The sequence below is a fragment of the Jaculus jaculus genome, chromosome 1, assembly GCF_020740685.1.
Source record: "Jaculus jaculus isolate mJacJac1 chromosome 1, mJacJac1.mat.Y.cur, whole genome shotgun sequence".
NCBI lineage: Eukaryota > Metazoa > Chordata > Mammalia > Rodentia > Dipodidae > Jaculus > Jaculus jaculus.
Window position 1 is genome coordinate 309375977 of NC_059102.1, and position 25146 is coordinate 309401122.

At 37.9% G+C, this 25146-nt stretch overlaps 1 protein-coding gene across 2 annotated transcripts in view; it reads right to left on the reverse strand.

Annotated features, from left to right (window-relative positions):
* Window positions 1-20596, reverse strand: part of Mael (maelstrom spermatogenic transposon silencer) — a 38884-nt gene extending 18288 nt beyond the window's left edge. Inside the window, exons 1-8 of one of the 2 annotated variants that reach the window (XM_004651945.3) lie at window positions 20465-20596; window positions 20149-20241; window positions 17992-18091; window positions 16151-16306; window positions 14590-14631; window positions 5165-5289; window positions 4407-4461; window positions 4157-4298 (exon numbers count right to left, since the gene is read on the reverse strand). In XM_004651945.3, coding sequence (XP_004652002.1) covers window positions 4157-4298; window positions 4407-4461; window positions 5165-5289; window positions 14590-14631; window positions 16151-16306; window positions 17992-18091; window positions 20149-20241; window positions 20465-20596 — 845 coding nt within the window. The remainder of the gene's footprint in view (window positions 1-4156; window positions 4299-4406; window positions 4462-5164; window positions 5290-14589; window positions 14632-16150; window positions 16307-17991; window positions 18092-20148; window positions 20242-20464) is intronic. The other variant, XM_012947363.2, reaches the window with a different exon arrangement.
* Between the last annotated feature and the right edge of the window lie 4550 nt (window positions 20597-25146).

Below are 25146 nucleotides of genomic sequence, written 5' to 3' on the forward strand. Positions count from 1 at the left end.
TTAAGGAAAGCCTACAACATGAAAAAGACCACAGGAAGACATAACCAAAGAATGAGACAACCATCCAGACCCACAGAGCTTTGTTTCTTCTCATTAATATAGATGATGACTATGTTAATTTGTGTAATACAGCAATTGTAAGCCAGGAGGTGTTGAAACCTCAAGATATCACAGCCTCTGCCCATGGTTCATCTGATGCCTCACTTGTGCCACATGACATTATAAATCTGCTCCTCTCCCTCATCTATTAAATTGGCCTATGCTATTCTTTTTCCGTTCTCTTCTCCTAGTTTCAGTCCTTCAGCAAAATCTACTAACTTATCTATTGTTCTCCATCTCTACCCTCATCACCCCAGTCCAAATCATTTTTTTGCCTGATAATCTAAAAGTCCTATGCTCCATATTTCCTTTTTTGCTGCCTTTAGATACATCTATAAAATACTCAGAGAAGCGTAATCTATTTTCTTCCCTCCTTGGTAAAACTCTTTCTTATTTGCAAAGCCCTCCTCATTTCATCTTCCTCTTGCTTTAGTTCTTAACTTCAATGTTAAATTAACAAAGGTATTCTTGGGGCTGAAGAGACAACTAGTGGTAAAGGCACTTTCCTGCATAGCCTAATGACCCAAACAGCACAGGTTTGATTCCTCAGTACCCATGTAAAGCCAGATGCACAAAGTGGCACATGCATATGGATTTCATTTTCAGCAGCTGGAGGCCCTGGCAAAGCCTATTCTGTGTGTGTCTGTTTATCTCTGCTTGCTAATTAAAAAAAAAAAAAGGCAGATGTTGAAGTATCTGAAATCAGAGTCAGTGCACCTGTATAAGTATGGAAGTGGAGACAGGAGACTCTCCTGGAAGCTTGTGGGCCAGCCAGCCTGAAAACAAACAGTGAACAAAAGACCCTGCCTCAAACAAGACAGAAAATGAGGACAGGCACCCTATGACCTACACACCTGCATTGTGGCATGCAAGTGCCCACACTTACACACACAAAAATGATTGTGAAAATACTTATAGGACTCACTGAAACAAACAAAAACCCAAGAGTTAAGAAAAATTCTCTTTTCCCTCAAAGCTCCTCCCCTTTGCTGTAGACTTATAAAGAGGAGGAAATAAATGATACAGCAACTGATTTGATTTCTCTTGCATTGTATGCTGCTTCTGAACATATAATTCTTTGTTAGTTATCTAAGTAAAATGCCTTTAAAAAAATCTTGCTGGTCATGGTGGCACAAACCTTTAATTCCTGCACTCAGGAGGCAGAGGTGGAGGGAGGATCACTGTGAGTTCAAGGCCTACCTACGACTACAGAGTGAGTTCCAGGCCAGCTTGGGCTATAGTGAGACCCTGCCTCAAAAAAAAAAAAAAAAAAAAAAAAAAAGCAAGGAAATTCTCTACTAAACACTCATCAATAAAAATCAAGAGATAATTAAATTTCTAGCCTGTCAGAACTAGAAAAAGAACTAAAATGTATTGAGAAAAAAAGAGAGAAATTATGTAAAAAGAACATCAAAACAGATCTGGACAATATACTAGCTAGTGCAAGGAGAAAAGGAGAAAGCACAAATGTATAAGAAATGCTGACATAAAAATCATGATAAGAGAAGATTCTAAGACTATCTTTAAACAAGATTTAAAAACTTACAGAACATGGATAATGTCTAAGAAAATACAAATTGCCAAAATTTATTCCACCAGAATGAGAAAGCTTTATCAAAAAAATTTCCACAGAACATGTAAAATTATCAAGGAACTGCCCCTCCATGCATCACTAAAACATGTTCAATCTATGAGAAAACATTTAAAGTACAATTGAAAGATGCAAATAAAAATTTGAACAGATATATATATCCCTTGTCATTGGATTTACAACACAATGTTATGAAGATTTCAGTTTTCTTCATGTCAACTTATAAATTTGTTGTATTCCCAACAAACTTTAAATTACTTTGACTCTGCCCTCAAAGACCCACTATAAATGAATCCTGAACTGCTATCTGTTCTTTTTTTCTTAAGAGGTTCCACTAATACTCAATAACTTCTAGGACTAAACAAACAAGTACAAATATTGAGATCTAGGATCTCCCTCTAAAGCACCACCTTCTCTAAGGAACCAAGGATCACCCAAGAAACTGAAAGTCCAAGGGTGGGGCTTAAAGATAGTGATGAGCTTAGAATGTGCCCGAAAGCAAAAGAGCACTCAAAGTGCAGGTCATGGTGGCACACACCTTTAATCCCAGCACTCAAGGGGCAGAGGTAGGAGGATCACCATGAGTTCAAGGCCACCCGGAGATTTCATAGTGGATTCCAAGTCAGTCTGGGCTAGAATGAGACCCTACCTTGAAATGTGCCCCCCAAAACACAATGATGAGGTGATATCTGAGGTGATACCAAAGAGTCACAGAAACGAGAGTTTGAAGGAACTTCTAGTGGCTATATATGGAACAGTGAATATAAAAATAAAGTCTGAAGCCGGGCGTGGTGGCGCATGCCTTTAATCCCAGCACTTGGGAGGCAGGAGGAGGATCGCCTTGAATTCAAGGCCACCCTGAGACTCTATAGTGAATTCCAGGTCAGCCTGGGCTAGAGTGAGACCCTACCTCAAAAAACCAATAAAATAAAATAAAGTCTGATAATAATGGACTATAATTCACTGAATAAACTGTGACTACACAGATATATACGCCATATATAAAAGAGAAAGTTTCAAAAAAACAAAAGCTCTTTCTTCTAAAATTCTAACTAATAAATACCAACTGTTCCACAAACATGTGAGTAATTAATTCAGACTAAATCACTGGATGCCCAAACTAGCATTTGGAAATATGAGGACTAGAATATCTAGTCTCATAGTATCCTGTAGGGAAGTCTCATTGGACTTCCCTATAGGATACTTAAAATTAATATTTTGGGGGTACTCGAGATTGAACCTAGGGCTTTATATATCTAGGTAGCACTCCACCGCTCAGCTACATCTCCCAACCCATAAGGTATTTATTAAGTTATATGTAACTTAAACAAATAGCAAATTAGTAATATTCCAAAGAAGAAATCTGACGGGTACTCTTTAGGCAAGTGATTAAAATTATCATGGTCTGCTGCCAGGTATGACACACTGAGAAGAAACAGCATCATTCTATTGTATCCCTGCTTACAACGTGCAACCTTAATCTAATCATGAGGAAACAAAACCAAACTCAAACTGAGAACCATTTTATAATATAATGGGACTGTATTCTTCAAAGAAATGTCAAGATCCTAAAAGCTAAAGTAAGACTAAGGATGCACACAGTGGTGGTGCATGACTGTAATTTCAATACCTGGGAGGCTGAACCATGAGGATCATGAGAGTTCAAGGTCACCTTGAGCAGCATATTCAGTTCAAGGGCATCCTGCATTATAGAGTGAGACTGTATCTCAAACAAACAAACAAAAACAAAGACCAACAACTATTCCAGATTACAGGAGCCTTAATAGACATACTGACCAAAAGCAACACATGATTGAGTGGGTTCCAAGGTATGTTTTCTATAAAAAAAAAATCACAGAATAACTATCATATTATGAAATGGTCTTTAATTCTGATACTGCTCCTAGATCAATGGCAACCACCTGATTTTGATGGTTAAAAAAATGGTATTTTTAGGAAATACATATTGCCATAGTTGGGCAAAAAAACATGTTAATAGCAGGTTACTCTCAAGTGGCTTAGAAAAGTGTCTATGCATTTAGAAACAAATTACAAAGAAGAATTGGAAAGAATAACATACTTTTTACTATTTTTGTTACCTTTCAGTAAGTCATATTATTTCAAAATACAAAATAAAAACTTTTGAACAATTTCACTAATGTATTACTTTGTAAGTATAAGGAAAATGGTTTAATAAAAATTAAAAATAAATAAAATCTAAATAAATTTAGAAGTATTCTAAGTGGTAAAGAATTGGAAGGTATTTTTGATTTTAGTATAAAGTAGTAATATATTTCTCCATCAATGATCTTATGGTTTAAGAAATACAACATAGTATCTAAAAAATACATTTCCAGGACTAAATAGGAGATTACTGCATAAAAGGACAAAGCAGTCCTACTATATTTTCTTATAAAATACAGTTAAGAAGTCAACATCACTCAATTATGAAAATCCCATCAATACCTTGTGTTGCTAGAATAATCCCACATGGCCACATCTAGGAGGCTTCGAACCCAGGTCTTGGAGGGCTCCTTGAGAAATTTTTGTTGGTAGATCCCCACTACCAGGTCCTCTACGGTGAGAAGTTCTAGATCTTGCCTTATTTCTTCCATTTGTGAACAGAAAACAACATATAGTGAATGTTGGTACTTAGAACATGTATGTCAGCAAGGTAACATGTAATATACTTCTGCAGCAATCCAGTTCTGCTTACCTGAATCCCTCTCCATGAGCTTCAAGCACCAGTGGATTCTGGCTCTGTCATCAGACTGGAGAAGGAGAAACATCACTTGTATTTTCTCCTACTTACTTTGGTTAACACTGCCTTTTAAATAGGGGTGCGAGAAGGACAGACAACTGAGAAAGAACTATGAAAAAGAATGGTATACACTAGCAAATCCTACTGTTATTTAGTAAACAGTTACATTTACAAAGCAATGTCAATATACTTGATGAAAAGTAAGACTTAGGGCAGACCAATGAAGAGAACAATGTTCAGGAAAAAGGATTAAATAACCTGACTATGGTTAATACTTATAATAAGCAGCAAGATTCAGTGCAAATTCTTGACTCTTAGCCTAGAAGACTAGATAAAGCCAAACACAGTCTTTTTTCTAAATATCACAGAACAAGGAGTAAGGGTTTTGAATCAAAGGTAGTATCACATGGAACAATATGCATACAGAGAGACTATCCAGGCTTCATGGTAAAAAGATGCTGTAGCCATTTCAGGAGAATGCCAAAAGTATATCTACCCCAGTAGAAGTTATGTTCAGCTTTCATTGCTTTCAAAAAGCCTTCACAGTTATGAATTTAAAAGATGTATAATAATTTCACTGAAAACAACTTAGCATAAACATATTGTAATACACAGCTAATATACAGGCAAAATTTTCTTATTTTAATGTTTTCTTTTCCGTATCTTTTGGTATGTAAATGGCTATATTAAAGATCTTTGTGGCTAGAAATTACCTTGCAGTAGATAGGTGGCCATTTTCCTGGGTTTGGATGAATAAATCTATAAAGTTTTTGCAACACAGTTGCTTGGTCATGCCCAAGTTCAAAGTTTGAAATGGGAATCTTGTGACTAGAATCACCTGAAGGGAAATAGAGAAGTAGAAGTTTAATCTTTGAGCAGAAGAAATACTGTGGAGTATGTATGGAAACGGAGGTGTAGGAAGAGAGTACAAGGGAACTTGTACTTAAGCATAGCCTGGTTCTGATTAGGAACTTATGTGTTTTAATCTTAAGGTCACTGTTGGAGAAAAGATGAATACATGAATTAAGAAAAGATCACAGACTCTCAGAAATTAATAGTAAGTTAATGAACAAGGGACATATGACTCAAACCTAGGTTTGGTAACTTGTCAACCTGCAGTATTTGTACAATTCCCATGAAGCCTTTCAGAAATGTTTTGACAATAAGGCAGGAGAACTTTAAGCTTTTATTTATTGGCCTGTGTGTTTTTGTGTATATGGGTTCACCAGGGTCTCTTGCCACTGTAAACCAATGACTATGTGGTTTTAAGTGGACAGCTGGGGAATTGATCTCAGGCCCACAAGCTATTGCAAGCAAATGCTTTTAAATGCTGAACCATTTTCTCAGCCCTAGGCAGGAGAACATAAGGGGAATAATGACTACTTTTTAAAAGGTCGTATGATAAAGTCTTCATTTCTAGAAAAAATATGGACAAAGTAGTTCAGATCAATCCCTTCCTTCCCCTTCCCCCCAAAAAGCCTTGAAGATGCTAAAGGCACATACACAGCAGTAGTTTCTGGGTCAAGGTGCAGCAGATGATAAAAATGCAAAAGTTAGTTTTGGGGGACTTATCTTCTTACATGATTTGCCAATTCTAGAAAAATCTACACAGCAGAATGTTTTCAGGTCTTATATTTGGGAGTTCTCAGTCTTCAAGTCACCTCAAAGAAGCAAACACAAATCTCTTCTGGAAGAAAGTAATACTATTATGGGCCCACAATTACTATAAAATCATTCTTTTCGAACACTCTAATGTATAACCAGGTACACAGAGATAGGAATGAGCCCCAAAATAAAGCTGATAGACACTCTAAAGGCATTCCTGATTGAAGTTATCAGTGACATGTTTTAAATAATTATGCATATGTTTGAAGAGATCCAACTGTAAATTTCAGTATGAAATATGTAATAAAAGATACAAGACTTCAACAGTTCATAACGGCAAGATGAGGGAAACGCTGAGCACATAAATCCTTGCTTCTAAGCAATACAGAGTGCACTGCATTGGAGAGGTCTGTTTTTTCAAGTGTCACTTCCCAGTGTGGAAGGATCCAGAGGCCAAACAACTAGACAGGATTCTTTTTTTAAAATACTGGGCTGGGGAGATATCTTAGTGGTTAAGGCGTTTGCCTGTGAAGCCTAAGGACCCATTTTTGACCCTGCAGATCCCATCTAAGCCAGACGCACAAAAGGGAGGCAAGTGCAAGGTTGCACATGACCACTAGGTGGTGGAAGCATCTGGAGTTTGATTTCAGTGGCTGAGGCCCTGGCATGCCAAGTCTCTGACTCTCTCTAAAATAAAAATAATAAATAAATAAAAATTATTTATTTGAGGGGAGAGTGAATGAGGGAAAGAATGAGAGGATAGGCACACCAAGGCCTCCAGCCACTGCAAATGAACTCCAGATGCATGCATCACCTTGAATATATGGCTTACATGAGTACTGGGGAATTGAACCTGGATTCTTAGGCTGTGGAGGCAAGTGCCTTAACCACTAAGCTATCTCTCCAGTCTAGGAAGGCTTCTTAACACACTCAGCACAAATAGGAATTTAAAGTATATTTTCTAGTGTTACTTGTATAAATAAAAAATTATAATTAAAAATACTCTACTAAAGGCTGGAGAGATGCAGATTGCTTAGTGGTTAAGGTGCTTGTCTGAGAAGCCTACAAGGACCCAGGTTTGACTCCCCAGGACCCACATAAGCCAGATGCACAAGCTGGCACACGTATCTGCAGTTTGTTTGTAGTGGCTACAGGCCCTGGTGCACCCATTCTCTCTTAATTTGCCTCTTTATCACTCTCTCTGTCAAATTAAACAAATGAGAAAGAAAAAATATTAAAAAAATATATTCTGCCTGATGGCACATACCTATAATCCTAGTGCTCAGAATTCTTAGATAAAGTGATCAAAGGTTCAAGGTCATTCTTGGCTACAGAGAAAATCTGAGGTTACCATGGCCTACATGAGATCTTGTAATTTGAATATATACATATATATGTGTGTGTGTGTGTATATGTGTGTGTGTGTGCATGTATATATGTATATGTATATGTACCTTGTATTGTTTTTCTGCTGCCCACTGTTATGCTGCAACTTTATCTAATCCTTTGGTATTAATTTGTGCATCCTCTCTCTTCTTCCATTTAAGGAAGGAAGGTATGGTCATTTGAATTTCAGTTCTTCAATAGACTTAAATCTGGTTTTTATTTTGTTTGGGTTTTTTAGTTTTTCATGGTAGGGTCTTGCTCTACCCAAGCTTACATGAAATTCATTATGTAGTCTCAGGGTGGACTTGAACTCACAATGATCCTCCTACCTCTGCTTCCAGAGTGCTGGAATTAAAGACATGAGCCACCATACCCAGCTACATAAATGTATCATTAAAGCTGTAACTTGGATTTACAGCTGCATGGCTGGAGGAGGTGTCACTGTGGGCAGATTGTGGGTTCAGCTTTAATGTGTTACTAGGGGTTGATCTGAATTCTAGCCTATGGTATGCAGAGTGCTTGAACTCTGCCAAGGGTTCTGGGTATATGATTGCTTGTGATGCTTGGTGGTGGTTTCTCTGTTTGTGTGGATTTGGTAAAGGGGATCAGCTTCTTCCACCATTATGGAACCTCCCCTGAGTCTGTAGGCCTGAAATTAATCCTGCTCCTCCCACAAACTGTATCTGGTTTGAAGGTTCATCCCAGCATCATGGAGCTGACTACAACAAAAATTAGTACCAGTGAGTGGGTTGTTGCTCAGCAATAAATCTGACCACGTACACTTTGGTCTTTTGGAAATTTTGTTTTGGAAGAATGGATATGGACTTGGTACTTGCAACTGAAGATGCCTTCTGGAGTAGTAGGCCAAATTTTATGAACTATTCTGAAGTTTGAAAATGTTAAGTACAGAGATAACTGTATTTGGAGGCTTTGCTTATGAACTTTCTAAGGGGAAGGAAAGACTGCAGAGTATTTTGTTGGAATTGGGTTACCAGAATAAAGGCTGGCTATGTTCTACTGTCCATGCCCATAGAGTATGATGATCAAGGTTAAATTTGAAAGTAATGATTCACTTGGTGATATAGAACTGATATAGACAGGACCAAAGAAGAAACTCTCCAAGGCACAGTCTAGTTAAAACCCTTAACAATAAAAACAGAGAGAGTGCTAATAGCAGCAAGAGAGAAACAACTCACTACATACAAAGGCAATTCCATCAGAATTACCTCAAATTTATCAATGGAAACCCTGGAAGCCAGAAGGGCCTAAAATGGAACCCTTCAAAGTTGAAAAAACCATGGCTTCCAATCCAAGCTACTCTACCCAGCAAAAGTATCCCTCATAGTAGATATTGAAAGGAAAACTTTCCATGAGAAAAGTCAAATCTATGATTATGTGAACACAAAGCCAATCTACAGATGGTACTTCAGGGAATACTCCAAACAGAACAGTTAAACAACCAATCTCAAGAGCCAACAAGAAGATCACAATAACCAAAAATAGACCAGGCTCAAAAAAGTACAAAACAGAAGGAAGCACTGAACTTCATAAAATACTCCATCATGGAAGGGATTAATTTGAACCTCAGAGTAATTAACTTTAAATATTAATGATCTTAACTCACCCATCAAAATCCACAAGTTACAGGGTGGATCAAAAAAAAAATTGACCCTTCTATCTGCTGTCTTTAAGAAATCTACTTCACCACTAAAGACAAGACACCTCTTCAGGGTAAAAGGATGGAAAATGATATTCCAAGGAAATGGAAATAAACAAGTGGGTGCTGCTATATAAATACCTGGTAAAATAGACTTCAAACTAAAAGTAATAAAGAAGGATATAGAGGGCCACTTCTTACTCATCAAGAGAATGATCCATCATGAGCTTATCACAATCATAAACATACATGTGCTAAACACAGGTGCACTACAGTTTATAAAACAAAATCTACTCCATGGTGACCAACACCAAGCCGGGTATGGTGGTACATGCCTTTAATCTCAGCACTTGGAAGGCAGAGATGGGAGTATCACTGTGAGTTCGAGGCCACCCTGAGATTACATTGTGAATTCCAGGTCAGCCTGGACTAGAGTGAAACCCTATGTTGAAAAAACAAAAACAAAAACAAAACAAACAAACAAAAAAAAAGAAAACACCAACACTACCATTGTTAGAAACTTCAGTACTCCACCATCATCAATAGACAGATCACCCAAGCAGAAAATCAACAGGGAAATATTAAAGCTCAACAACACCATAGATCAACTGGACCTACTGGACATCTACAGAACTTTCCACCCCAACCTACAGAATGCACATTCTTCTTAGCAGCCCATGGAACCTTTTCCAAAATAGGCTATATATCAGGCCATAAAGCTTGTCTCCATAAATTCAGGAAAATTGAAGTAACTTCCTGCATCACATCAAATCACAATGCCTTAAACCTAGAAATCAACAAGAGACACATCAAGAACTCCACCAGTTTCTGGAGACTAAACAACACACTTTTAAACAATGAATGGATTGTGGAAGAAATAAAAGTACAAGTACAAGGCCTGGGGGTTCAGTCCCCAGTACTGAGATTAAAAAAGTAAAAGACATTATAGAGAGTAAATACTGCAAGTTGGTATTTACACACTATTTAAACATCAATAAACTGATCAGATATAATACTTTTTCTTTCTTTCTATTTTATTTTTTTAAGGTAGGGTTTCACTCTAGCCCAGGCTGAACTGGAACTCACTATGTAGTCTCAGGGTGGCCTCAAACTCATAGTGATCCTCCTATCTCTGTCTCCCAAGTGCTAGGATTAAAGGCATGCACTACCATGCCTGGCCAGATATAATACATTTTGAAGATGTAACAAAAATGAGGGGATGGAGAGATGGATCAGAGGTTAAGGCACTTGTCTGCCAAGCTTAAGAACTGGAGTTTGATTCCCAGTACCCATGTAAAGCCAGCTGCACAAGGTGGCACATGTGTCTAGAGTCTGTTTGCAGCAGATAGAGGCCCTGGTATGCCCAATCTCACTCTGCTTCTTTCTCTCTCTTAAATAAGTAAATGAATATTTTAAAACATAAAAATGATTCAATACAAATATGAGTATTTGAAATGAATACAAATATAAAATACACATAAATATGCTAATTATATAAAAGTTCATTAAAGAAAATTAAACACATAATTTAAGTATGCATATACACATACTAAAAATATTCAGACAAATGGTCTTTCCTATTTATTTGGTGCAATGAAGTATAGCAGATAACATGGGGATAGGTAAATTATCACCTTTAACAAGATTAATTTTTAAATTTTTGTTTTATGTTTATTTGTTTATTTGAAAGTGACAGACAGAGAAAGAGGCAGAGAGAGAGAGAGAGAGAGAGAGAGAGAGAGAGAGAGAAAATGGGCACGTCAGGGCCTCCAGCCACTGCAAACAAACTCCAGACATGAGCGCCCCCTTGTGCATTTGGCTAACATGGGTCCTGGGAAATTGAACCTTGAACTGGGGTCCTTAGGCTTCACAGGCAAGAGCTTAACTGCTAAGCCATCTCTCCAGCCCAAGATTAATTTTTAAACGTTTTTATATATTTGGAATTATTTAATTGGTTTTGCTGCAACAGAATATTACCTTTGAGATACTATTTGAATGTTGACTTGAATAAAAGTTCTTGAAATTGTAAACAATAAAAATTCAGAAAAGGAAATGATTAATAAAACCAGAACTATTTGGAAAAGTATGCATCCAGCAAGAGGCACAGCAGGTCAGTGCTATTGGCTTCAGATGGCTGGTGGGTCCATGGCTGCTCATTCTCTTCACTGTAACTGAATGTTATATCCTTGGTATGGACTTTTCAGTACAGGAAGGTGAAATCAGTGTTCAAAGTTTGCTTCTTTTAAAGCCCAGTTCTCTAAAAGAAAGCCATTACCCAGTAAAATGAACAGAAGCAGAACTCCGGGCTGAGTGAGGAAGAGGAGCCAGGACCTTTTATCTCCTCCACTCTCAGAACCAGAAGCACCTCTTCTGAGAAACATAATAGGGGAGAGGGAGACACTGGACTCCCTATCAAAACTCCTTCAGTCATTGGAGGCCCACTCCATTTGAGAGAATATATCCCCGATACTGAAAACCTGCAAAAGGGGTAGTCATGAGCCCTAGGGGTGTAACATCTGCTGGTGTCTGGCCAAATGTATATACTATGCTCCAAACTGCCCAGTAAGCACTTCTCTTAATGTTCATACCCATATATTAATGCTACTCTCACTTTTGGTAGAGAACCTTCTTTTTCAGATGGCAATGGCCTTGGTATGACTCAGAAGGCATCATGGTGCTGGGGAGAAGAGGAGTGCTCAGCACTGCAATATCTCTATCACACCTCCCAAGGCTCAGGGTCCACTGCGGAAGAGGTGGTGGAAAGAATGTAAGAGCCAAAGGAAGGGTAGGGTTCTACATCCAGACACAAAATGGCCTGGATATCCTTGACCTCACAGTGCCTGACATTACCTACACAAGACCCTCATAATAGGAGGAAAAGATCATGACATCAAAATAAAAGTGAGACTGATTGAGAGGGGGAGGGGATATGATGGAGAGTGGAGTTTCAAAGGGGACAGTGGGGGGGGAGGGCATTACCATAGGATATTGTTTACAATCATGGAAGTTGCTAATAAAAATTAATTAAAAAATTCCTTCAGTCCTTAAATTCCTTTCTATTCTAATGTGGTTAAACTACAATCCTCATAATACAGTTACTTGATTTCACTAACACCTGAAATTTCAGATAGCACAAGGTTATCTAAGAGAGATATCTGCTTTAGGTTCCTTAGCTGCCACTTTTAATGGATCACATCATTAGTAAACTTACTCCAGTTATTACTCCATGAAATATGATCTGCTCCAAATCAGCACAATTACATTAACACAGGCATTTTTAGTTATTATGTCAACATAGCTGTCACTCTAACAGTTATTTATCCTGTTTAATGGGCACATTTCCCAGGTTTATCTAAGTGGGGATTTAAGGCAAGCTTAAATTCATGAGTTCCAGTCATTTTAAGTTCTCCTGAATGAGGAATACTTTGCTCCATTTTAATTAGATAGAATAATAAATTAAGAAGTTGTTCGTATTTGGGGTGTAGCTTAGTGATAGAAGCCCTTGCTTAACATATGCAAGACCCTGCCAATGTTTTGTCCTCAGCACGACCAATAAGAAATAAAAAGAAAACATCCTTGGTCTTTAATAGGTTTTTTTAAAAAAACATACTTTCTGTTAATTTGGTTAATCTGAAAATGTTAAAAAAACAAAATTATAATAAAAATTTTAAGAACAGAATTATCAGAACTAAGCAAAGAAATACTTAGTGATACTCTCACAAACAACAGGGACTCACATTCAAAAGATGAACTAGGGCTGGAGAGATGGCTTAGCGGTTAAGCGCTTGCCTGTGAAGCCTAAGGACCCTGGTTCAAGGCTCAGTTCCCCAGGACCCATGTTAGCCAGATGCACAAGGGGCACACACATCTGGAGTTTGTTTGCAGTGGCTGGAAGCCCTGGCGCACCCGTTCTCAATCTCTCTCTCTCTCTGTCACTCTCAAATAAATAAATAATGAAAAAAATTTTTTAAAAAGTATATAAAAAAAGAGGAACTAGAGCTGGAGAGATGGCTTAGTAGTTAAGGCACTTGCCTGCAAAGCAAAGGACCCAAATTTAACTCCCCAGGATCCTCATAAGCCAGATGCACAAAGGGGCACATGCATCTGTAATTCATTTCCAATGGCTGGAGACCGTGATGTGCCCATTCTCTATCTGCCTCTTTATCTCTCCCTCTCTCTCTAGGAATAAATAAAATCAAAAAATGATTTTAAAAAGATGAGCCAGATTAAGTAAAAATGTAAAAATTAATTTGCAAACTAAGTACATCCTCCCCACACTATACACATTTAGATATATCTTGCTCTGTAGCCCAGGCTGACCTTGAACTCAGAGGCAATCCTTCTGTTCAATTTTCCAAGTCCTAGGATTGCAGGGTAAACTACCATACCCGGCTCTATCTCTTGTTTTTTCAATTTTCCAAGTCCTACGAGTGCAGGGTAAGCTACCATACCCGGCTCTATCTCTTGTTTTTTCAACTACCATCTAGTTAGCAGCTCAATAACCTCAAATGATGTAACACATGAGATTATGGAATTTTCTCTATATGATAAAATTTTTACCAGTAAAAACTATATAAGGAGCATACTATTTTTTTTTCTTTCTACAATCATGTTGCAAGGCAGACAGAAAATGGATCAGTTTGTGTTTTCTACCAAGATCAAAAAAAAAAAAAATCAAAATATACTGGTAAAAATGAGTACAAAATACTTTCACTTATTAAAAACAGCATAAGAATGACAATATTGCTACTTGTTATGGTATACTGGAAAAGAGTTTTTTTGTAATACTTCTATAGGCTAGTTGCCCCCATTTTTAGGTTAAGATGCAAATGCAGAAAGTATTAAAGTGCCCCCTAATCAAACAAAAATACTTCAGAGTTAATCTAAAAGAAAACATTATTTTCAATCAACTACTTAAAACCTGATTAAACCCTACTTCCTAGGAGAGTTTAGGTCAAAAGCTTAAGTATAATCATACCTTTTACTTGCAAAACACATGAAAGTGGATTTCCTCATCAAAACTTAAACTGTTGTTTTCAACTCTATTATTTTGGAAGTATAAACTTTAAAAAATGTTTTGGAATAAACATACTCTATAAATGGTTCTAAATCCAGACATTCTAAAACTTCATGATTTTCTAAGAACTTTGTCACTTAAGGCATTTGACCTTGAAGCCTAAGAATATACAGTATAAAAATAATGAAACCATATTTCTTTGGAAAGAGCAAAGTTCACATATACTACAAAAACAAAACAAAACAAAACTTTGGTCTGAGGATATAAGCACACTGGCAGAAGCCTTGTCTAGTGTGTGAGATGCCCTGAACTCAATCTCCAGCACTGTCAAACAAAAGTTCTAAAGTTTCTAGGCCAGACACCATCTACAGTTTCTGCCCCTCATATCATTCTATATTTGATATGCTAAAAAAATACTAACCATGTTTACATATACTTGATTCCTGTATTATACACCATTCTGTTATACTTACTTGCAGCCTGACAATGAAATCGAAATCCTCGTGGAATTTCTCCTGAAATACAGAAACACTTTGTTGGGAGGCAGAAATCTGCAGGTTCTTTAGTTGTGCTACAGTAATAGCCAAAGGATGGCCAAGTTCTAACATGTCTAATCTTCATTATGTGAAAATAAAAGACTTACCCTTCAGTTTTTAAGACATTAGATTTGATGATTATCAAAGAACTTTCATATATTTCCTATTTTTCAAAGAAAAGCATTCCTTCGAGAGAAATTATATTAATTTAGAAAACAAGTCTCAGGGCTGGAAAGATGGCTTAGCAGTTAGGGCATTTGCCTGCAAAGCCAAAGGACCCAGGTCTGATTCCCTAGGACCTACGTTAGCCAGATGCACAAGGTAGCACATGCATCTAGAGTTCGTGTGCAGTGGCTGGAGGCCCTGGCAGCCCATTCTCTTTTCTCTCCTTCTCCCTGTCAAATATATAAATAAAAAGAAATAAAAAATAAAATTAAAAAAGAAAACAAATCTTACACCAAAGGAGCTTTAGCTGTTCACAAGCTTCAGGAAGTTGTGAGGCCAGTGATACAGTAAACAGACATGAATTCCTCAGGGAGGGGAAAGCCTCCAAATCTCCAAGTTCTTCAATTTTTTGAAGTTTTTTTTATAACACATGACCCCCCCAAAAAAAAACAAAAATTATTTCAGTTCTCCAAGCCAGCAGTGTCCACATATGTAATAAAGATGATTAATTTTTCTGTTCTCTAAATCAATGAGGATATACAAACTAATTTTAAAACAAACATAAATTAGGTTTTATCCTCAACCTCTTCTCTTGATACATTTTGCCTTTTTAACCTCAAGAACATGGTGTCTCTCAAATATAATGTCTTCTTAGGAACTGAACAAAGCCTCCATCTTTGTAACTGTCTTGCTTATTTGTTTCTTTCAGGCAGGGCCTCACTTGTACCATAAACTGACCTTGAACTCAAGACCTTCTTGCTTTAGCATTCCAGGAGAGTACTAGGATCACAGTTTCCCTGAGCTACTTCATTTTTAAGGGGGTAGAGTAGTAGAAAGAGATGTCAGTAACTAAGGCCTGAGAGTGCTCAGCCACTTCTGTGCTTTCTCATCTGTTTTTGTTTTTTCCAACAGATTTCCAATAGTTTGTATGGCCACTTATAAATGAGCTAATTTGTTGAGAAGTATATTCCTCAAGTATACAAATCTGCATCAGCTTAATTAAAGACTATTAGATGAAGGGTGGGGTAGAGAAAGAAAAAAGCAAGGCACAAAACCCTTAGAAAAATCCCAAGACACAGACCTCAGGTAAGTGAACAGTAGGCTGGCTATATGTGCATTGCTGATGTATTTTATCCACCCAACTCTAGTACTCATTTATAGGGAAAAGCTTTAATACCAAATTCCTAATAGTTTTTCATTTAAGTATTACATCTTGTTACATTTTAGAATTCAGTTGTACTTCAGCTTTTAAGAAAACACTATTAATAAATGTAAGTCCGATTAAATATCCACATATTTTTAAGATATAGCAGAGTCTTAATTGCCTACTTACCGGGATTTATAAAACTGTGGAACTCTGCCACAATGCCTTCTTGGAGAGAATATTTAACACAGCCAACTTCACAAGGGAGGAAGCGCTGTTCACAATGAGGAGGCAGCTCACCATGGCTAAAAATGTTCAAAAAATAAAAATTGCCTCCAAGGAGAGCTAAAACAAAACAAAATTTACAAAACCTTCAGAACCATTTTTTTGTGTGTATATGTTCCTATATTTCTTAGTAAGCCAAGAAAAAGGAAACTCAATTATACCAAATAAGCAAGTCAAATTTTTATAATTAAATTTATCAACAATAAATAGTAATCACTCTGCTGTATTTATCTACAAAATCCATGCTCAAGAACTATATACAGAATCAAGTTACCAAAAAAAAATTTCCTGTTTAAAATAAGTTTATTAATTTTGTATTTGACCATAGTCATAACATAGGTCATATATGGTCCTATGCAGTCTTTGAATTGGACACATCTTCTCTATATTAGCCTTGAATTTCAGGAATAATAGAAGAAAAGTGACACATATTCAATAGAAAAGGTTTGGTAGGGCTGGAGAGATGGCTTAACAGTTAAGGAATTTGCTTGTGAAGCTGACAGACCCAGGTTCGATTCGCCAGGACCCATGCCAGCCAGATGCAGAAAGCGGCACATGCATTTAGAGTTCATTTACAGTGGCTGAAGGTCCCTGGCATGCTCATTCTCTTTCTCTTCCTCCCTCCCTTTCCCTATCTCTCTCAAATAAATAAAATAAATAGATTTTAAAAGAATAAAAGAAAAGGCTTGGGAAATAAAATTCAAGCAGAATCACTGCAATAAGATTCTGTAACTAAGGAAAACTTAATTCATGCCTTTCACTTTTTTAAACATATACAAGATTCCCTATAAATAGGGAAGGAAAACTGCAACACTGTTCCTTTATTAATAAAGGCCACATTTAAGACCAATCTTCAAAGTTTATTAGTGTTAAACAAAGACAGAACACAATTAATAACATCAGCCAGAAGGAATACCAAAGGCCTTTGTTTTCTAGGGTAGTTACTCATCTTGACCTTTATGTTTCTCCCTACTCCAAGATTATTTTTAAAATTTTATTCATAACTGGCAGATAATAATTGCAAACCTTTATGAACTACAATGTGGTTTTAATAGATGATCAAATCAAGCTAACTTTTTGTAGTACAAACATTTAAAACCTACTCTCTTCACAATGTTAAATCTACATATTGGGGCTTTACCCCACTCCTGCCTTCTCACGGGCAGTTCTCTGTACTCTTTCCTCCTCCTTTTTCTTAAGTTCTGGGATTCTCACAGCCCCTCTTGTCACCTTGGGCAAGAGCTCTACATTTCTTCTTTCTCTTAAATTCTGGGCTTCCCTATAACTGGAACTAAGCTCATGTCCAAGAGAGGCATGAGCTCCATCTTCCTTCCTTCCCTTAAGTTCTATCTATAATCTAATAAAACCTGTAAACTCAAAAAAGAAATACACCTATTCTCATAAATTATGGTAGCTAGGCTTAATTGTAGACCCAAACCCTTCTTCTTCCTGTCTACCTTTATGACATGCTACAGATATAAACAAGTCCAAGAGACAGGCATCTTTGTTAGTGATATATGAAGATGGAAGAAAGCAAGCCAAGATTTGTTAAAAAAAAAAAAAAACTTTCAGTATTATTTCAACAAGTGTAAGTAACTGTATCTTTCATAACTTTAGTATAATAAACACCATAGTCAATTACTTTGAAATGAAGGCTCAAAAAGAACAGAAAACATTTTTATTGATCAATATGTCATAGTGTTTGAGTATAAAAATTCAAGAAAAATATTTTGAGAAAGACCTACCTTGATCACTTTTGAGAGACAAACTTGATATATCAGGGGGAGAAACACTTGGCTTTGGTACAAGCATGCCTGGTTCCCCCAGTAGGGTTGAAGTTGGTTTCTTAAGAGGAAGAGAATCACTGATCACATAGTTATCAAACTTTTACTGGAGAGAACAGACCATGTATTTGAATGTAACAGAGTAATTTCAAAATAGTTGAGAGATTATTTCAGCAATCCCTCAAGACTAATAAAAACAAAAATGTATTTATCAATAACACCAATATTCAGAGGCAACAGCAAATCTAAAACAATTATGAACCAGAATGTGAGTAACAACTAACTTATCTCCAACCCAAAGCCATGTGTCCGTGACTGATAAGGTTAATCTTCCTGAGTCATCTATTACCAAAAGAACATAATTTACCAGAACCCAAAAAAGTAATATTCTGCTTGGTTTTCCCAAAGAGTGAAACCAGAACATATTGACTACAACACTTAAACAAAGTATGCATAAAACATACTTTAAGTTTTGAGAAATATTTTGTAAGAAATTATAGTGAGACAGCCAGGTGCAGGCCTTTAGTCCCAACACTCAGGAGGAGGATCACTGTGAGTTCAAGGCCAGCTTGAGACTACATAGGGAATTTCAGGTTAGCCCTGACTAGAGAGAGATCCTGTCTTAAAAAAAAAGGCAGGGCGTGGTGGTGTACACCTTTAATCCTAGCACTCAGGAGGCAGAGGTAGGAGGATCAACATGAGTTCTAGGCCACCCTGACAACTCCGAGTGAATTTCAGGCCAGCCTAGACTAGAGTGAAATCCTACCTCAAAAAAAAAAAAAAAAAAACCCACAAAAAAATAAATAAAAATAGAAATGAAAGCTGAAAAGTATTTAAAAAGTACAATTCAAATATAAGTCCATGTATAAAAATTTCTTGGGGGGGGGGCTGGAGAGATGGCTTAACAGTTTAAGTACTTGCCTACAAAGCCTAAGGACCCAGGTTTGATTCCCCAGTACCTGAATAAGCCAGATGCACAAGGTGGCACATGCTTCTGGAGTTTGCTTGCAGGGGCTAGAGGCACTGGCATGGTCATTCTCTCTATCTGCCTCTTTCTCTAATGTATAAAAAGTATTAAAAGATATTCTTGGGGGCTGGAGAGATGGCTTAGCAGTTAAGCACTTGCCTGTGAAGCCTAAGGACCCCAGGTCCCACGTTAGCCAGATGCACAAGGGGGCGCACGCGTCTGGAGTTCGTTTGCAGAGGCTGGAAGCCCTGGCGCGCCCATTCTCTCTCTCCCTCTATCTGTCTTTCTCTCTGTGTCTGTCGCTCTCAAATAAATAACAAATTAAAAAAAAATATTCTTGGGTCTGGGAAGATGGCTTAGCAGTTAAACACACTTACTTGCAAACCATCCTGGATTCAATTCCCAAGCCACCTACATAAGCCAGATGCAAAAGTGCCAAGAGTCTGGTGTTCAACTGCAGCTGCAAGAGGCCCTGGTGTGCCCATACACACATGCATGCACACAAATGTGCGCACGCATACACACACACACACACACAAATAGGTGCAAATAAATAAAACACTTTTTAAAAAGAGGTATGAATAGAGGAGATTATGGTGGGGGAAGGAGAAAACAAAACCAAAATATTTTGAAATACAACATAATGAAACCTAATTTTTTAAATATTAAACAAGATTTTTAAAAACCCCCAAACTTGGGTTGGAAAGATGGTTCAGCAGGTTAAGGTGCTTGCCTGTGGAGCCTAATAACCAGAGTTAGATTCCCCAGTACCCACATAAAGCCTGATGCAATGTGGCACATGCATCAGTAGTCTGCAGAGGCTGTAGGCCTTCCAGTGCCCATTCTCTCTGCTTGCAAATAAATAAAACGTTTTTTAAAATCCCCAAACTTTACACAAACACTTTTGCTTGAAGTTCAATCCAATGCTAACAGTTTACGAATGGAATTTCAGTGTGTAGGAATTGTGAAGAAAAAACAAAAAAAACAACAACAACAAAAAAAAAACGTTCTGACACTAAGGGAAAAAATTGAAAAAACTCATCTTCACACTAATCCGATAGTCTACCCTTGACATCCACCGGCTCATTCTGGTCACCTACGGCCCAGGCTGGCAGGCAGGCAGGGACACTGCCATGTTTGGCTAACTTTACCTGCTTCTCTGAAGGCCCTGGATCCTTCCCCTGCGTTGCTCTCCATTCTCGAGCCATTTCTGAGTATTTCTCTTTCTCTTCCTCCCTCAGGAGCTATGGGAGAGTGAAGACGGAGGGGGGGGGGAGGGGTCAAGAAAACAAGAGAAGCAGGGGGTTCAGGATCCCGAGCCTGGGCATCCAGGGTGTCAGTTTGGGCCCGGGCTCAAGAAAAGGGATCGCCCCCGGCCCTCCTAGCAGGGTCAGCTCAGTTAATCTCCCCGGCCTCGTCCTCCAACCGCCCGGGCTCGCCGGGGCCTCTCCTCGCCTCCGGCCTTACCGCCCAGTCAGCAGAGCAGTGAGGGATGGCATCGGCCACGCGGGCCACGGCCAGGCCTCGCCTGCGGAGTTCGGGAATCTTCTCCTGCACGAAGAAATAGTAGGCGTTGCGGCTGGCCCTGCGGTTCGGCATGGCCGCGTGTGTCGGGCTTTCGAAGTCAGAGCAAACACGAGCAAGCTGCCAGCGACCTCGCCGGGCTCCAGCCCTTAGTAACCGGAGGTAGGAACCGGCGTGCGCACTTCACTAACGCCAGCCCGGCCAATCAGCGCGCCGCGCGCAGCCGCACTGGCCCCGGAAGAGTTCACTTCTTGCAGAGGTGAGAGGGGACAGGATGCTGGAAGGGGGAGGGGTCACAGATGAGAAGCGTGCTGATTGGCTGGGATGGGTCTGCGAGGGTATTGTCACGTGGAAGGCTTCGAGCCTTTCCTGTGTATTGTCGTAGAATGTGGCTGATTGGGCCTAAGGAAAAAGAGGGGTGGTGGCTCCTATATATGAATCCGGGTTGATGTTGTTTTTTACATCTTTTATATTACAGTATGAGGGAGATTCTTTTGTAGGACTTTGTATGATACTCTGGAACATAATTTCTGTCAGTCCAGTGAGGTCAGAAACAAGTGACTTATGACATAAACTCAAATTGAATCAGGTTTTGCAACAACAAATCATTTTTACACAAAGCACTGAGAGGAAATGGGGGAGGTAGGAACGTGTTTTCAAGAAGTTTGTAGTGGGGTATGAGAACAGGATGATGAAAACAATACATTTTTTGAGACAGGTTCTCTCTCATGAAGCCAAGGGGTAGCTCAAATACCCACTGCTACCCGGGGATAACCATAAACTGATCTTCCTACCTCCATCTCTCAAGTGCTGGGGTTTACAGGTATACACCACTCCTGGCAAAAATAATATTTGGACTTGAATCCAAAGCCTGAAGCATGCCGGACAAATGGTCTACCATTCCTGTCCTCCTCCCCAGCTTTTAAAATCACACTTTAAAATTAGTCAAGAAAAAAAAAATCACAGCAAGAAACCTATATTTTAAATAATGTCCTTGGCCTCAGTTCGATTCCCCAGGACCCATGTAAGCCAGATGCACAAGGTGGTGCGAGCATCTGGAGTTCATTTGCAGTGGTTGGAGGCTCTGGAGCATCCATTCTCTCTCCTTATATCTCTGTGCATCTTTCTGCCTCTCAAATAAATAAATAAAATATTTAAAAATAATGTTCTTGAATAAAATTTTATAGATTTCCACATAAAGGTTTGGTTCATTTTTTTGTCATTATTATTACTAGGTGACAGTATTTTTAAAGCTATTATGTAAGATTTTTTTGTGACCTTGTATACTTAGCTACTGCTGATGTAGCGAAGGCATTGAATCAGTGTTGATCCTGTTCATTTAGTAATACTGAACTCTCATATTGATTTAAATACTCTCTATGAGTCCCTTGAATTTCCTTGATATTTAGCAGGGTAATTTCCTTCCCTATTCCATTTACTTTTTGTGTATAGGTAGAGGATTTATATATATTAAAGAATAGCAGTTGAAAATTCATTAAGTGCTATTTATTCATTTGTGTGTGTGTGTGTGAGAGAGAGATACATACACCACCTTGTGCATCTGGCTTATGTGGGTACTGAGGAATTGAACCTGGATCCTTAGGCTTTGCAGGCAAATACTTTAACTGCTAAGCCATCTCTCCAACCCCTTAAGTGCTTTTTAAAAAATCTTTTCCTATAGCCACATGTTAAAACATCGTAGCATAACATTTTGATCATGAGTCATCACTGACATTAAAATAAACCACAATGAAGAAATTTTGTTTTTCTTATTGCTGTGATATTGAATTATAGATTTATATATTTATTATAGATTTATATATTTGCTTGCCAAATATTGATATTAGGATTATTTCCTTATAAATTGAACTACCATTTTTTTCTGCTTAGACTTGAATAATACATGACATTTTGGTAGAAGTTCTTGATTAACCCTCTGACTTGGTAACCATCTTTGGAGGGTAGAATGGAGCTGACCTTTGACTACAGTTTCAGTATCTTGTATGAGATTTTAGTCTTTCCAGGTTTCCTAGTTTTCTTCAGCCAGTTCTCTTAGAAAATGTGTATTACATTTGCAGTTACAGGTATATACATAGAAAATTTGATGAGGAGGTGAAGCACTGAAACATTCATGAATATTGGTCATAGAGCTGCTTGATAGTTTCTTATACTTATCACAGGACCCAGCAATTTCATTCATTTAGGAGAAATGAAACCATACAAAGCCTTTCAGTGGAATTTTCATAGATCTGTATTCATAAAAGCCCAACACTGAACACCCAAATGTACATCAACAGGTGAATTACGAAGTTGTGGTATATCATGTGGTAGACTACTAGAAAAGAAAATGAATGAATTGATGAGACCCAACATGATGAAGTTTGAAATTTTGTTGAATGGAAGAAGGCATAAATAAAAGTATACTAGTACATGATACAATGGATTCAGACCTTGAAAAGCAGTAAAACCATAGTTATATAGAAATCAGATCCTCAGAAACATGGAGCCTGATGGTAGTGGGAAGGAACAAACTAATAATACAGAAAACCGTATAGGTGGCAAAAATATTTTATGCTTTGATTGTAGTGTTGGTTGTTAAAAGGGGTACATGTCAAAATTCATCAAATTATATACTGAACTATGTTCATTTTATTGTATAAAAACTGTAATAAATTTGATTTTTAAAATAATAGTTGGGCTGGAGAGGTGGCTCAGGGGTTAAGGCCTTTGCCTTCAAAGTCTAATGACCCGGGTTCGATTCCCCAGTGCCAATGTAAAGTCAGATCACAAACTTGCCACATGCATCTGGAGTTCCTTTGCAGCAGCTAAAGACTCTGGTGTGCCCATTTCTCTCTCTCTCTCTGCTTGCAAATAAATAAATTAACTTAAGAAAATAAATAATAGTTCAAGGCCACCCTGAGATGACAGAGTGAATTCCAGGTCAGCCTGGACTCAAAAAACCAAAATAAATAAATAAATAAATAAAAGTAAATAAAAAAGAGTTGAAAAAGCATGGGAACAAGAGTTGGTGTAAAAACTAATTATAATATTTTCTTTTAACTTTTAAAATTGCATACTATTATGATCCCCTTTCTTTTTAAAAGTATTTTTTATCTATTTACAAGGAGCGAGAGAGACTAAGAGAGAGAAAGAGTGAAAGAGAATGAAAATAGGCATGCCAGGGCCTCTACCGGCTGCAGATGAGCTCCAAATGCGTGTGCCACTTTGTGCATCTGGCTTTATGTGCGTACTGGGGAATTGAACTCCAGTATTAGGCTTTGTAGGTAAGCACCTTAACTACTGAGCTATCGCTGAGCCCTTTTACTTTGTTTCTAATATTATTCAAAACTTTCAAGCTTTTTCTTAATACTTGACAAACTATTTTATTGATCACTTTAATATATATTTTTTGTTTTATTGGCCAACTCTATAGTTTTTTTTCTTTTAATTCATTTCTGCTTTAAATTCACTCTTTATATTTGAAGTTGTTTTGTATTCCTTTTTTCCTAGCTTGAAAAAAAAGTTTTATTCAATTGTTTTCAATGTCTATTTTTATAGACTTCTTTCTTTTTTCTATTTTAGTTGGGTTGATCAGGATTTCTAGTTCTATTTTCTTGTCTACTAACTTCAAAGCTATACATTCTATTTTCTTCATTCTGTACTTACTCATAAAACATTTGTCTTAAAACTTACATTTTTATAGCAACTTCTACAGTTAAGAGATATTCATATCTTCCTACCTTAAACAGGCAAGAAGCTTAGAGGATTATTTTCCCCACTTGTTCACCTACTCATCCCACCCATTCTCCTACCTTATCTCCAATGTCGATGTTATCCGAGGTTTGAGTTTTGAGGTAGATCAAAGAGACCCCATTCTTTCCAAGGATATTAGTTAGGGGTTAAACACTGTGAAATGCTGTCAAGGATGTTAATTTCTTAGAGTTTGATTGTAAGCCCCTTATTTTTTTTTTTCCGCTTATAAGTGAACAAACCTGTTGGGAGCAGGTCATTCAGTTTCTTGTATGACAGATGACAGAACCATTTCTTGTATTCAGTAGCCTCTCCATGGGTTACCCAGTGGACTGCTGTTGTGGTACAACTTATGAACACTTCACCATTGCCTTGAAGAAACTGTACTTCAGCTGCAAGAAGCACCACCAGCATGGCTGCTACTGAAACCACAACTGTAGCTTCAGGGGGTCCTGCTCTAGTCACAGCTGCTGCTTCATCTTCACCAGAGAACTTCCAGTCACTCATGACCAGTCTGCTCATCCCACAACTGTTTCTCTCTTGGGCAGGGAGTGTTATCACTTCCTCAGTGCCTCAGCAGAAAGTTTATGATGAGTGATTATGCATGCTTTGATTTCTACTTATGTAAAGCTTGTGATTGGTGGAATTAGAAGCTGTGCACATGTGAGGTTGTGATTGGTGCAATCACAATTCATGCATAAACATGCCACATCTCTCTTTGGCTATATAAGTAGGATATTTTACACACTTTATTTATTTATGAGAGAGAGTGAGAGAGAGGCAGATAGAAAGAGAGAATGGGCAAGTCAGGGCCTCTAGCCATTGCAACCAAACTCCAGATGCATGTACCACCTTGTGCATCTGGCTTTATGTGG